This window comes from Betta splendens, chromosome 1, assembly GCF_900634795.4.
Source record: "Betta splendens chromosome 1, fBetSpl5.4, whole genome shotgun sequence".
NCBI classification, from domain to species: domain Eukaryota; kingdom Metazoa; phylum Chordata; class Actinopteri; order Anabantiformes; family Osphronemidae; genus Betta; species Betta splendens.
Genome location: NC_040881.3, coordinates 1556035 through 1571883, shown reverse-complemented (window position 1 = coordinate 1571883; position 15849 = coordinate 1556035). Strand labels below are relative to the sequence as shown.

Below are 15849 nucleotides of genomic sequence, written 5' to 3'. Positions count from 1 at the left end.
CGTGTAAATTTGACTCAAACCGTCTACGGGCTACGCTTTTAGCTAACAGACATGAATTTCACAGGCTGACATGACAACAAGTATACAGTAATTATATAAGTATAAGTGTAAGTATATCGGTGTGTGTGCAGATCTTTACTGCCTTTTTTCTACTTTTTTGAGAGTTTATATTGTTAAATTGTGACGCTGCCGTTACCCTTGTGCAAGTCCTGCCAAGGCCTCCCAGCTTTCATCTCTTACTTATTGGTGCTTCTCAATTGATCAATACCCGAGCTATCGTCAGTCCCATGGCTGTATTTCTTCCAGGCTCTGTCAGTGTGGTTATTGACAGGTCTCGGTGTTGTAGCCCATTTGTTTATTGACGAACGTGACTCTGCCTTGAAGTCGGCCTAGAGTCAGTAACCGTCAGAGCTTGTTTCTGCTCTGAGAGGGATGAAGGTTTTACATGAATGCTCACAATGGGCAGGTTTTCATACAGACAAATCCTAAGTCAATTACAGACTTGATTTAAAACACCTTACCATTTCAGAAATCTAACAGAATACAGTAATACTTTTTTTTACTTTAATGTGTAACATATTGCTGGCCAGCTCATTACACAAGGCCTTAGCCACAAACCCTGGTACAGTAAAGTATACTTACAACAAGACTATATGTAAAATTATAGATGGTACCCTAAGCCCCAAGGACTGGGCTCAGCTTCCTGCCTGAGGACTCTAAAGCCCTGAGCCTCACCGACAGTCTCTGGTGATTAGGTAATGTAAAATTTATTAGACAAGGAAGTGGAGCCTGCTGCTTCACCCCCATTAAAATTAATTTATCTTTGATAGTCAATACCTGAAGCCTGCAGTAACATAACTTCTCATTTCAATTTATTTTCTGAGCACATTTCCATGAAATCATCTGAAATGTGTCTTTCAGTTTGTACATTATTTCACATTGTATTTGTTTAGTGAGCACATGTCATGTGTGTCTATTCTCACAATAAAATAATCATTTTCATAGTGAAGATATCAGCATTATTGTTTGTCAGACTCCCAGATAACTACATGCTTAGTGTAAGAGAACACATTGTTGAAGTGTACACAACAAAGCAATCATTAACACTGTTTATTCAGACAGCCCACTTTAATAATCACTTCTGCTAAGGGGTCCCTTCGTTGCATCATCTGTCAAACCTAAACTTTAGACAGTATTTTTTTAAGTTTCTTCTACTTCATCCCGTTCTGACTTGACAAGCTATTTTCTGTAATTATGAACTTAAAGGAGAATGTTTAAAAAAAACAAATCTACTGTTACTATAGTTACTGTACTCAGAAGATATACTACAAAGTACAATTGGTGACGTCCGACCAGTGCTTGTAGTGAAGACACATACTGTAGTTGTCTGTATGTTCTAATGTGAGCTCAATGCAACTTTTCTCAATTTCAAATTATAATACAAATGAAAGACAGAAGAAACACATAGACATAGGTAGAGAAATCTAGCCCCCAAGATATTTAACAAATTGTTGTAGGAAACCTTTAGGAGCTACTGGATGGACAGATTAACAGTTTGTTTGAATTTATTTATTTCATAATCTGTTCACCAAATGTGTTTCATACAGTATGCCGGATGACAGCAGAGCTCAAATTCATTCATGAAACAGTTCTAATAGAGTCTATGTTTTATTTGATCATTTGTTAATTGCGATTTATAATTTAGCAACTTTCTCTCTCTCATAAAATGGTAAAGGTTCCAGTGATTAAATATGTATTACTTAAAATAAAATCTTTGACTCTGATCCTATTTTTTTTTATCTATACAGACCTTCCCTCAAAGTAGAACGTACTCAACCAGAGGTCGATGAGGAGGATGGTTCATTGCAAAGCAGCTTACAAGACGGACTGAGGGAGAACCATGTCAGTTCCAACTCTTTCAAACCCCCATTGGCCCGTTCACTACGTATCAAGGAAGAGCTCCTCAGCCAGAAGCATCTCCTCAGCCAGCCTGCTGCTCTTTCCTTGGCTAATCTAGAGTCAACTGGTTTGTTCAATCATGGGCAGTCCCACTCCTTACTTAGCCAAAAGAGCTCCTCCTCATTCTGGGGAAGCAAGGCCCACCTTGACGGCCTTTTGAAGCTAAAACAGGCCAGTGGAGTTCTGAGCGGGGCCCTTAGTGACCTCAAAGACCTGCCAACATTCCTGGAGAATCATCACCACGGAGCCTTCTCTTTCAAGGGTTCTCTCCATCATCACCACCACAATCAGGCCTCTAAATCCCAACACCACCAGAATGAAGGCAAGAGAGACCCAGGCCATTCACCCCCCGTTGATCTAAAGATACCCCAGGTCAGGGGAATGGATCTATCCTGGGACTCCCATGCCTCTGATCTGTACAGCTATGGCGCCATAAGGTCTGGTGGTGGTGGCCATGGGGATAACACCCTGAGCCGAAAGCTGAGAGCTATATTGCCCAAACAGAACCGCAGGGGAGGAAGCCTTGGAAGCCTGCTGGATGGGGCAGCTGACTACTGGAGCTCTGACTTGGACCATTCCAGTACTGGGCCAGCATACTCCACCTCAGATGCAGAAGGAGATGCGAGTTCCAAGCAGCCGAGGAAGAAGAGGGGTCGTTATCGCCAGTATAACAGCGAGATCCTGGAAGAGGCCATAGCAGTAGTGATGAGTGGAAAGATGAGTGTATCTAAGGCTCAGAACATGTATGGGATCCCACACAGCACCCTAGAGTACAAGGTCAAGGAGCGCATGGGAACCCTGAAGAATCCCCCAAAGAAGAAGCTCAAGCTTATGATGAAGATGGAAGCAGGAGGCCAGGATTTTCCTACAGAGTCTGAGAACATACCTCTTGCAACCCCACGAGATGAAGGCCAGCCAGCCGCTGAGCTCAAAGACGATGTAAAAGAAGAGTTTGATGACAGTTTCAAACCTATCGACTAAAACTACTCACACATGTAAACCTCAGTCAACTGACAAGTAATTTGAAAATGGATGGGGCTTTATTTGTGCCAATTTACTTTGCAGTATCTGGGTGAGCACAAATGCAGGGATAATATAAGGAGGATTCATAAAACTGGAGAGAAACAATTAATCACATGGTTTTTGCAAGCGTTATTTAAGCAACGCTGTATAAGCATTTGTTCAGCTTTTATATCCAGGGGCTTAACAAATGGAAAGAAAGACATTATTCAAACCTTATTTGACAATTAATGAATTTACTATAAGCATGCGGATAATCCCCAGCCAAAAAACACACAATACTACAAACAAGCCCCCTCTTTTCAGAACTTCAACAGTACTCGCTGTTTGGACTTTGGACCATTCCAACCTAAAGGAGAAAATTGAGGGGAAGGTTGAAAATAAACCCCCCAAAAAACTGAATAATTAGTCCCTTTACCAGTCCCCTCTCTGTTGGAGTACTAGCTGGAAATTGGTAAGTCAACTGTCTATTATTTGAAGCCTGTTTAATCATACGACTGGTATTCCTCGCCAGGGCTCCAATCAAACCCATTGTCTTATTGCCAGGTAGCCATGACGCTTTAACTGCAAACCATTTCTTTCCTCCTTAAAATAATTCTGCTAATCTCTGTGCGGATGAAAGCAACATTATCCGTCCTTTTTGAATGAGAGAAGACACACAAAAGTCATTCAGGGATGCATGTTTGTGAGTTTTGTGGACACTACTGACTTCTATAATCAAATTCTTTTCCTCTATCTTTACATTTTATTTGTTTTGCTTTCTTTTGCACTACACTTTTGGTCTGGCACTTAACAGACCAGGTTACCTCGGCATTGTTGCCCTTGCATCATGCACTTATTATGGTCTGTCTCTGAAGCCCAGTTGCAACCTCATAATGGATCAGAGGTGCACATCGCCTCCATACACTGATGCATTATCAGATCCTCAAAGCTCTTGAACCCTCTTTTTTGCCAAGGGACCAGTCGAGGGGTGATCTGAGAATGGATCAGCTGTTCCTAAGGTGAAATGCTACCTCAAGAACCTTCATCAGTGTCTCACTGCTGATCCTAGAATGGCAGAGCCACGTTCCGTGAGCTTATGAAGATTTCTTTTTGGAAAAAAGCCTTTTTGGATCAGAATGTGAAACTCTGCTGCTATTCACTTGATTGCTAATTTCAATATAAGGCTTCATCTAGCCTAAGCTTTTAGCTGGTTTTAGTTAACAATATATTTCTATTATTTCCTTACTTAATCAAACTAAGCAAAGTGGCTTAGCTGCTGAAGATTTTCCCTCTAACTTTATTAACAGTTTTAAAGGCAGTTTAACAATGTGTGTTTATAACTGGGTGTTCATCTTGGGGTGGTGGGTGGTAGTGTGTAGTTGATAGAAACAGGGGAAAAGGTAAATTTAATATATTATAAATTATTATTACTGATTAGAAAAAAGCCAATCCATGATTTTTTTTTACTCCTAATTTTTAACTCAGGGTAACTGAGACAGATGATGTGGGTTTTAAATATAGTAATTTCCTGTTGGACCTATATTACACAGACAGGACGACAAAACATGCCTTTGTCTGTTGGAAGGGCCGTGTACTAACATGGACAGACTAGATGCTAACAAACCATGAAAGAACAGAAAACATTGACCTGGGTTTGGGTGCTTAACTTTTGACGCTAAACTTCTGAAATAGCACTTTTTAAAATGTGAGAGAAAGCAAGCTGTTTGAGGTTATGCATGTAGTGTAGTTCTTCTCAGGAGGCTAAAGAGCAGCAAGCAATTAGGAGAGCAGAGGAAAGAAGGAAAAACGTTTGCGTGAAGACTTTCAGAAATCTGCAGCTTCGACCCAAACTACTCTTTGCCCTCTCGATTACCTCTATAATCTAAAAAATAAGGAAAAAAAAGGTTGGCAGTTTGAACATGTTAAGATTTGTGTAGTGTTGTTTTCCTTTCCCATATGGCTGAAGCACCAGGATAAAAAATGCGATTATGGTGTTTTACCAGACAGAGAAGAATACCCCCCAAAGAACACAAATGGAAAGGAAAAATGTTCTTTTGGCATTTCCCACCAGGATAAAGTTGAAGATGACGACAAAGGCTTGTTTAATGTCAAACAAAATGTTATTGTCATGTATTTTTGATCTTCGGTAAACACTAACTCTGCTTGGTGCTCACCCAGTCTGTGAGATTTTTTACTACAACTCTGTTCAGATGACTTTGATGATTGACTCCTTGTGAATTGTACTGTATGTTTTATTTATTTATTTTTTAAACATATCTTAATTATGGCATGCACCACTTTTGGCTGTGTTTGGGGCCTGGCCAATCAAATAAAAGATTAATAATTAATCTTATAATTTTATTTAAACAAACCTGAGACAGAAATGGCCACACTTAGTTATGAAGGAACAATCAAATTCTATTTAAATTGTGTACTGACCTGTTGCAAACAATCGAATAGCCAATGGGAAAAGCTCTACAAAAGACCCCTTTACCAACGATATTGCAGGGGCCATCATGCATGAAATGCGCCCAACACTTGACAATGCAAAGCATTTAAAGTGTCTAAAATAAGTTGTTGCGCATGTTGAGTTGGACCCTGCGACGGACAATTCACTAATCTGATAAAAACGCTCCTTATGAGCTTATGAGCATCAGGGCTGCTAACTCATATCTGTGAACATAAGTTTGAAAAAACACCCTCCTGACCCCACGTGTGTCCCCCTCCTCTCAAAAGAAAAATTCATGTGTAGAAATAGTGTAACTGGCACTTAATGCACAGGTCTGCGTAGATAAATGTCCAAAGCACTTACGACTGAATTCCCCTGAGAGGGGCAGTTCCTCAAGGGCCAAATAATCTCAGTGTAATTTACACACATGTCAGATTGTCAGTGGTTTTGCTCATCATTTTACAGGTCTTCTTTTCAGCCCTATGGACTGAGGTGCATGCCATTTAAGGTATACTTATTTCATTTTATTTGACCAGTATCTGTTGATTCTTATACTCATGTGGTTAACACCTCCTCCTGTCCAAAAAAAGTCCTGCTCCTTAAAACTGAGTCTCGATGCAGTTGTTTTTTTTTAAACCCTCAAATATTCTCATAATGAATGTCGTTACCTGAAATCAATACATTTAAAAATTAACTGCTGATTTTGTTCTTTCACTTTTCTATTTTTCTTTTTGCTGCTTGTGAAAACAATTGTTCTGCGGTGATGAAAGTAGCCTTCAGTACTGTAACTGTCTCAGGACCATTCAGATGGGATGGGTAGCAATATTCGTCAGTCGGCAAATGCTGCACTTAACTACCTGTACCAGATTATATAATAATTAATACAACAACTAACTTAACTGTTAACTGTAACTGCTATACCTCATCCTCAGAATAATAGCTCTTGTATCCGTGCCTCATACTTTTTAGTATCCCCTATGCGGGAGCCTTTGCAGAAAGATAGCGGATACTCTGGGAAATATTGTGTCCTCCGCTGTTTCTTTTCTTTTATTATGTTCTGTCTTTTCTTTCTTCTACGATTCTCTTGCAAATGGAGGAAAGAGACACTGCAAATGTCTGACTGACCAATATTTGCCACCCCTAGCTCTTTGCTTTTTCTTGTTTTTGCAACAATGAAAACTTACAGAAGCGGCCAAAAGAACCACAGGGATTATACAGCTATGTTTGGGTTTGGTGTGGGAGACCTGCAAACCTCCCATTTCTTCCTTTGGATTGAGATTCAGTCATTCAGTTTCACTCCGGAGATGGTAGCTAAGATTGCCCCCGACCCTGGTCCGAGAAAGAACAAGGTATTGTTTATTGTTTCTCTTCAGGTTTATTGTCTGTTTCATGTGCAACATAATTCCAGGTTGAAACCTGACACAGGCTGTTTGTTTCCTTTTCTCTCGCATGCAGAGAAATCAGAGACCCAGTAGGGAGATGGGGACAGGTGGACTAGTTAACCTTCCTTTATCTGCTGTGTTTCAAAAACTGAATCTAAAACTACTACACTGCATTCCAAATAGCAAAATGTACCTTTTTTATATTGTGAAAATGAACGATATACACTCAATGTATGTATTTATTTTACAGTTTTTGCATATTGCTTTTCGTGTTGTTTTTAATTAGTTTTTTCTTTTTACTTCTGAAAAAAAACTGTCAAAACATGTTAAAGATGAAAAAAACAGCCACTACTGTAACCTCAAATGTAGACGTCACATGATGTGCCACTTCGTTTCAGGGTGGTGCATGATGCTGCGCGCTACCAGGAAACAAAAAAACATAATGTATATGATTGCCATGTTCCTCTCTGCAAAGGGGTTTCTGCTGTTTCTTTTTCTGTCAGGCTGCATATCTGGTTGTCATTTATACCTCAGGTCCAACTACTTCAAAGCAGCTGATTGTATATTAGAAACATAAACACAAAGAGAGTCAGGAATTTTTAGTACAGCTTGTTTCCAGATTTTTAGATGTAACTGACAGAATCAGTTGTTTTGAATAATTGTAGTTTCTTGTTATTGCCATTCATATTGTTGTTATTCAAATATCCTCCTTATTGCTTTGATACAAACTAGAAAAACAAAAGCCAGGTTTTAGCGAATACAATGCTGTATTCTCTAGCACATACAGCCATGGAAGAGCAGAACATGCATGCACACAAACATTTACTGTAGAGACATGACGGACCTGCAGCAACACGCTCTCGCAGTCCTCATCAGGTAGACACACTTTGTGTGGGTGGGTTATATGTATAATTATGAAGCTGGGAGTCTGCCATGTCTCTTTTAGAAGCAGGTGGGTGTGTTTTGTCCACAGCCTACAGAACATCAGCACTGCTGGCTGATTTTGATCTGGCACACTGCAAGCACTGCCTCTGTGAAAACGACTTTTGTTTCATAATTTCAATGAAGACCCTTTTCTTTTTATTGTTAACTCAACTAACTTGTTTTTTGTTAAAGAAACAAAATCCTCCCTTCTGTTCTGTTACACATCACCAACCTGTGATGTTCTTTGCATTCAGGTAGCCATTTTTCTGAATATCAGAGAACTTGTCCCTTTCTACAGTTGTCAATGTCCATAATCCCCAGAATGCCTGATAATGAGCAGTGATATGACCACTGCTGTAAACCTCAGGCTGCATTCATTTTTAGTTTGCTTTAGAAAAACAACTGTACAGGCTTGTATGAATTTGTGCCTTTTGTCCTTCTGGTCTAAAGCATGAAACTCATAACTATCATTTGAAAAAGCCTGGAATTAAAAACTGGTAGTTATACAAAACATTTGCTTTTAAATATTTTTTTTTCTGCCAAGATAAAATCTAATTTTCTCTCATCTTGTTTTTTGTGGCTGCACCTAATTTTGCACCCAACATTACAAATGAATGTAAAGTACACAGAGGAATGCAAAGAACATCATTAGTAGGTAATAACGGGGCAGTTTCACGGTCCAGAATTAGCTGGTATTTTAGGATTTGTCTCAATTGTTACCTTTAACTATATAAAGAAGCGACGCCTCTGTCTGCCACAAGACGGCTGCTTTGTTCAAACATTAACACGTTAACCAACGGATACAGTACACTTCCCCTTATGCATTTTAATATTTCTCACGCTGTTATTTCCCCCAGACTTCTGTTAAGCCAGTGCTAACACATCTGTTCAAATGCACATCTCTATCCTGGGGCACAACTCCAAGTGTTGTAAATGTCAAAGCATTTGTGGAGATAAGACAAGTAATCGTTTGAGTATCTAGGTACGGCTTTGAAAGCAGAGCCGAGTACGGATCTTAAAGGCCAGACACACCTCTGGAATGATGTTCATCAACAAGAGAGACTTTTGTTACAATTAACCCATTGAGGAATTTGATAGATGGTTCAGAGAATATTAAGGAAAACGGCTTATTCTCATCAGCATGGCTGGCTGGTGTAAGGCGGTGGCTAAAGAAGCATCCATTTATCACACAGCTTAGAGATCCAGTGTTGCTCGTTTAAACAGTAGACAACACAGATTATCCACTTTTAAATAATAAATTTACAACTGTTTTTGTGCTGATTTTTAAATTCCCATTTAACGTATTACTCATCCAATTGATGATAGTGCTCCCAGAAACTAGATATTGTAAATTTGGTGTTTTTCTTTCAGCAGAATCAAAAGTGGCTTTTGATTATTCTAATCACAATTGTACATCTAATCTTTAGGGGTTGGTTTCTTAATCATATATAATCTAACTGCCCGAGTGCAATCACAGAGTACCTTCAAGAACAACACTCTTCTGTTCAAGAAAAATGTCATGTGAGATTCGGGTCAAATTTGTTGGCTTAAATTCCCAGCCCCCCTGTGATTATGTTACACTGTGAAAGGCTTTCAGGCAGACATTTTCTCACACTGGCTGTTCTCGTCTTCAGCGAGCTGCAGTGCTGGCATGCATCTCGCCCCTCCGCCTCGTCAGAATAGCCTTCCTGCAGATGGCAACTAGAAAGACCATCAGACAGACACGGCGGGTCTGAGGAGGTGGATGGGAGTGCAAGAATGAAATCTAAGTGAAGTGGAGAAGAATAAAGGCCACTGAAGGTCGTCGTCCCCACCCCCACGCCACAGCTAAACAACAGGCTTTTAATGGAACAAAGCTGAAATTCGCTTCACAATTGAACACTGGTGCATCCGTGATTAGTAAGATGCCACAGTTGGGCTAAAATGCCACTTAAAAAAAGGAAGGGACTATTAGGGTTAAAAATATCAATCATATAACCACGGATTGAACAGAAACTTGAACGAAACATGGCCACGATGCTTTGCATTTTATAAGGTGCCCTTGTGTGTTACCATGACGATCTTGCAGCATTGTTCCCACGTTGAGGTGTGTCTGGCGCTTTAGAGCCACCTACATGTACATTGGACCATCTGGTCTCTGGCTGCTTTGAACTTATTTACAGCACTGTTAACACTGGTTTATCTCTTGCATTATTAAGAATTGACAAAGGCTTTGGGTTCATTTCCACTAATATCACAGACCTTATGCTGTCTTGTTGCAAAAACAATTCTGATGCTCCTTCTGATGGTGTCCATTCTTAATGCATTTTAAAGTGAATACCACTGGCAGACGTCATTATACTGTATACAATTTATGAGACGGTCTCTATATCTCCTACCTCAGTTTGTTGTAGGGATCATTTCAGGTACTGATTGCTTCAGCAGACAGTTGCACAAGTAAACTTAGTCTAGCTTCGCCATCCAAAACATTTCTCTTCCAGTTAAAAACTTAATACCATGAAGAGTAAAGTTTAGAGTAAGCTAGAAGGTTTTCAAGAAACCTTGATTGTTTTGTTAATCAAAGAGGATGACCAGTGACAACGGTCCACTGGGAGGCCGGGTAGGGCCACTCATCCCTGCCACACCTTTGCAGACATTTGATTTTATTGTCACTTTCACTGATGAAAAGTCATAAACCCTTCCCCTCATATTTGTTCTCTACAGTATGTGTGATCCTTTCAGCTTGGCCAGTGAAGCGTGAGCACAAGGGCTGACAGGGATTGGCTTCACCTCTAACTGGGCCCACACGTGAAGCTCATGGCTGCCTGACTGAAAGCACGGTCTTCCCTTTGCCTTCATTTCTTTCCTTTATCTTTTCACAGAGGCTTTGCTGTGCTCTTTTCTGATGTGGAACAGAGTTTGATATTATTCATGACAGGGCTTTAGGTTCTAACAGCAACAGGGGTGTGAGGTGTCAATATCCTCTGCAATATTCACAACAGGAAGAAAAACTACTTCAAACCTGCAGTCTGTTTTTCATGATATTTCAGCTTTGGTAAAAATTTCAAGAACTGTTAAAAGAAACAAATTCAATCTTTTGAAAATTTGGCCGTTGATGTTGTATGATGTCTCATTTTGATGTTTTAGGGTAAAAAGCTTGGACTTAAATTTTAGTTTTTGTCCTGTGCAGAAAAAAATTACAAAAAAAGCTAATGAGTGGGGTTGTGCTTGATAAAAACGCACTGCTGTGATCCTCTTGTACTTCATTTCTATGGTGTTGCAAGTTAAGGAGTCATCTGAATTTGACCTTTGGTGTCTTTGAAGACCATGTATCTTCTCTGTTAACTTTCAATTGTGAAGTCTACACTACATGCAGATGCCCACACCAGTCAGTGTATTTATAGACGAGCTGAGGAGCAACAGCGGCTCATGGGCACGATCGATAGTCAGGTCAGACAGACCGGCACTCAGTGAGTTGATATCGGAGTTTAGTCCTCAGCCAGGAAGTTTGGCAGGTAAGATAAATATTCTGTCTGACAATAAAGAAGATTGAATGTCATGCAGGCGTTTCCTACTGCCAAAACAGAAACTATTTAGAAACCTTTTGAGGAACATCTCACTTAAAAACGGTCTTTGAAGCCTTTTCTTATTTTTGACTGATTCTGTTCTAGCCAAATACTTTTTCAGTGCTTTATAAACAGCAAGGATTGTAAATAAATATGGAAAAGTTGCAGGGGAGGCTCGTGTGGAGCTACGTGATGGTCCACCCTGTTGGTCCTCTGGAGATCCAACTTACAAGACTTGGACTGTTGCCTTTCCGAATGTCATTTAGGGAAAGCTGCTCTTAAAAACCAGAAACAAGCGCTTTGTCTGTACCTGCGTTTAGAAAAGTAACGCTGAGTGTTTGTTCTTTCTTTCAGTCTTTGATAATGTTTTCCATCTTGGTATTTCTTGGTGTGCAAAAATGTAAAGATAAAAAAACAACACAGAATACCTCAAAAAAGATCCATGTAACCTTGACAACCTCCACAATTTGTGAGACCCTGTCCATCAAAACTCATTTTGGGCACTTTTACCCTATATTTTTTGGTTGTTTGTTTTTGCCATGCTGTTCATAGCGCCCAGTGGAGGTCTCGGCATTTTGTACTACTTCAGTTTTATATACTTATGTGCATTCTCTCTTTCAATTTGGCAAAAGTCTTGGTCTCAAACTTTACACAAACCAACTTGTGTTGCTTAGTTAAAGATGGACAGAGGGCATTTCGAGGATAAGATCAAATGAAACAACTTTGAAAGAATTGCAGTAGACGCTCTCTGGATCCCTACAAAAGACTGAGTATCAGTCTAAAGAAAAACCCTTGTGTCTTTTGTTTCTAAAATTGGGTTTGCTGAAAGTATTAAGACAAACGTGCTATACTTGAAGCCAGTCCCGATTGTTCCTTTTGCATACCTCGTTACCTACTCTTTATCATTGTTAAAAACTGAATGTAAAAATAACCCAAACAACTAACCTCTAATGTAACTATACATATTTAAGAATAAGAAATACTCTTTATGTGCACATAGATATTACCTATACAGGCCCCACACAAACACAAATGCATATGTATATAAAATTCTCTAACGTCATATACTTTCTAGCTTGAAAAGGAAAAGGACGAGCCTTTTCCATCGATGATTCAGGGAACAATACAGAAGTCCAGTGCAGTATAGTCCCACTCTGTTGCTTTTGGTGTTTGTTTTCTTACTCTGTCCTTGCTTGTTATTTCCCCATGATGTAGCATAGGGCTAAGGGGCAGGGCAACTTGAGTTTTTTTGTTAACAGTAGTAGTAGCTAAACTAGGATTTAGTGTAGTTGTAGTCTTTCCGAGCCCGATTCTGTAAAAGGGGACTGACAGGGAATTGGGTGGAGGGGGGGAAGTCTTCTTCAGGACAGTTGTATATAGATCTGCTTTACCCATCAACCCTTGCCTGTCTTTTCACAGGTGAGATGGAAGTGTATATTGAAGGCGCTGAGCAGAAAAGGCTTGTGTGTTTTTACATCTAAAAAAGAAAAGACTGTTTTAAATGAAGGAGCTGGCTGGTAGGGAGAGGATCATGTTTAGGTTCTCTACCAAACAGAAAAGTGAACTTTAAAATGCATTTCCCTCAAACAATGCACGGAGTGATGGAAGGTTTAGTGAATGTTGACCCTCTTAATATTTTTGCATGCTGGTGTACATACCCCTCTATAAGTCCTTCTACTTGAAGAGGCTGATTGATCTGAGAGTGCTTTTCGATGTTCTCCACAGGACAGATTCTGATGTCTTGGATATGAGATATCAGCCGCTGTGTAAAGTAACATAAAAGTGTGTATGAGTGTGACTGAGTAAGGAATCATGTGACAAGCTTGCTCTTTTTTAGTTCCCTCAGTTGTACTTCAGCCATATTCAAGTCACAGAGCTGTATCTTAAAAACATGGATCTACCTGCTCTAATGCTAAATCAATGTTAAACAAGTTTGAAAAACTGCATCTCTAAACGTATCGTGTCTCATAAAGACACCTCACTGGGCACCTTACAGACCCAAACTACATGACTCAGACACCCTCAGGGACACTTTAACAACACTGCTCTCACTTTTATTCAGGTACTAACCTACACCGAGGCCTAGCAGTGACCGACCGCAAAATACAGTATATTTGCGTGAGCATATTTCTATGAAGATGACAATTACCACCAAAATCTCGAACAACCAGAAGCAGTTTTTCTCACCATGACATTGCTACTTTGTGTTGTACTTATGGGATTATTTCTCCTTTTCTCTTAGTGTCTGCCCTATTTTCCAAATGCTGGAATTTTACTAGCTTATGAATGTCAATCTTCTCAGTTCAGGACAGGAGTATTTGTTGGCAATCTGTTCTCTCTGGCTTTTGCCAGGGGCCATGGCTTTAACTCCGTGCCAAGCCTCAGTGCGGGCATCTTATTGTGTGGCTATGAAGCACCAACAATACCAACAAGCTAATGTCATAAAAGCTAAACCTCATACATGTGCACAAACCAGTGTTTTGGCTAGCCTTCACAACCTTTTATACAGCAGGTTGGTTTGAAAACCAGGACCTGCAGTTAGAAGAAAGCTATGTTCATGTATTTTTCTGGCTTAAGATAAAGTCTGGCTGAAGTTTTTTCGTAACGAAGTTACACAGTACAAAGAAATTTAACAGATATGCCTTCAATTCTCAAGTTACAGGGCAAAATAATAAGCCTCTGTTATCACATGTTACACAAGGCAAATGGGAAATGTGTAAATAACCAGAGCGAATAAGATTGGGAGTAGAGACCTATTCTGCAGTTTTCCATGAAACGGTCCTCATTTGTACGTTTCAGCCAGCCATTCCCTCTTATGTTGCTGAGCACTTGTGTACTGCACACAACTTGGCAAAGATTAAGACTATGGAGGTCTTCTGTAGACCCAGAGTATTTTCCACTAATAACTTGTAATGCATAAACAAATTAACCGCGGTGTTTTGCCCAAATCATGTATCTATAAAATAAATTAGTGACATTTGGTGAAAGCTGTGATTAAAAACCTGCTGCAATTCCTGTTGTGAGAACTCTTTCAGATCACATTCCCAATGTTAGCTTTGCTCCTAAACTGATTTTGTTGCGAAAGCATTAGCACCAGTTGATCTCAAAAGTTTGAGATACATGGCTAGAAGCAGAAAGTGTCGTCCTGGGCTTTTCCTTGGTCTACATATTGTGCTGTCGAGGTTTCTAATGTTTTGTAATCTCACCTCGGTTCTTAACGGGTGGCTGGACTCCCCACTATGGGGCCTGCTGGGCTATTTCCTCTGTACTGCTGAGATTTTGTTTTTAGGTTTGATGATATACCTCATTCCTTCAGTCCAGTGGGCCCTAGGGGTGTGCTGTGCCGATGCTCAGGATGCCCAAGCCCCCTTTGACGGTTTGGTCCTACCTGGACTGTACCTCTTACAAGTACATGAATACATGCACACACACTTATTTCCACTGCAGGAAGCGTAAAGTTTGTTGGACTACATAAACAAATTAGAACTTGAGGGGCTAAAACAAAAAATTGGGACTTTCCTGCAGTGGAAAAGGCCTAACCTACACTTACATACAGGTTCTCCAAATACCCCAATGGACCTCATTTTTTTCAATATCTACTGTTTACAGTTTGACAAAACGTTGTATAATTTTAAAAATATTTTCTCATATTGTAGTTTTATTTATGTGAAATTTTTGATTTAAATTCTTTTTTTGTACTTTGTGAGTTGGACTTTATTCTTCTAGGTTTATACTATCAATGTTTGTGTATGAGCACTTAACATGATCGCCATAATTGGTTTGCAGATTTTCTTTCTCTCTTCCTCTCTCCCCATTTTGAATGCAAAACCTGACTTTGTGATTGGGCTGATGAATAATAATTAGTTTCATATTGTCTGATTTTTGACAAAAATAATTAATTTAATTCCCTACAGTCATATGTTTTTTTTAACTTTATTTTGCATTGAATGTCAGGCAACGCCGATTAGAACTGTCTTTGTGCATGTGTAAAATATTTTACTGGTTATGTTATATTCAATTTGGTAAAAAAAAATGCCATTTTTGCCACACATTTCAGCTGTAATGTTGTGTAAGGTAGTATTCACTGGATGCTAGAATCTTCTTTTCAAAACCACTATTCTTCTAATAAATTTTGTTGTGAAAATGTTATCCGAGTGCATTTGTTCAAACATGCTTTACATGCATGCTAAGAAATCTGCTTTGTCTTTGGAAAACAACTTAACAAAGTCACATTCAAACTAGATAATGCATTAAATAGACATAAGGCTGCTGCTGTAAATAAGCACATGGTTTCATGAATGGTGGCGTGAGACTGCATCCACTTTTTAAGCAACAAGCCTCATAACTGCATGTACAGCTACCACAGGAGTCTGACACTGCTACTGACCAAATCAAACACAGACAGCTACAGAGCGTCTGTGACATTTATTAAACCATCCTTCATGATTTAAGAGGGGATTTGTCTGCCCGCCAGAGCTTAACTGCCACTGATACTTTTGTACTGACCTGGAACCAGAACCAAAAAATAAAAGTGAAAATACAGTAAATTAGATTAATGCAAAGAATACTACAATAGTAAAATACCGCT

The 15849-nt window shown here is 39.5% G+C and overlaps 1 protein-coding gene and 1 long non-coding RNA gene across 4 annotated transcripts in view; one reads left to right on the top strand and one right to left on the bottom strand.

Annotated features, from left to right (window-relative positions):
* The window catches only part of lcor (ligand dependent nuclear receptor corepressor), a 58538-nt gene extending 43128 nt beyond the window's left edge, over positions 1–15410 (top strand). The window contains exons 7-8 of one of the 2 annotated variants that reach the window (XR_008695752.1): positions 1809–6759; positions 6866–15410. Coding sequence is in view for 1 of the 2 variants with exons in the window: in XM_029160189.3 (XP_029016022.1) it covers positions 1809–2940 (1132 nt within the window). In the remaining variant the exon portion in view is untranslated. Of the gene's footprint in view, positions 1–1808 lie in introns of both variants that reach the window. The other variant, XM_029160189.3, reaches the window with a different exon arrangement.
* The window catches only part of LOC121201878 (uncharacterized), a 34191-nt gene that overhangs the window by 14525 nt on the left and 3817 nt on the right, over positions 1–15849 (bottom strand). Inside the window, exon 3 of one of the 2 annotated variants that reach the window (XR_005897067.2) lies at positions 12920–13023. The exons of the other annotated variant lie outside the window; for it this stretch is intronic. This is a non-coding gene — a long non-coding RNA (uncharacterized LOC121201878). The remainder of the gene's footprint in view (positions 1–12919; positions 13024–15849) is intronic. 2 annotated transcript variants of the gene reach the window in all.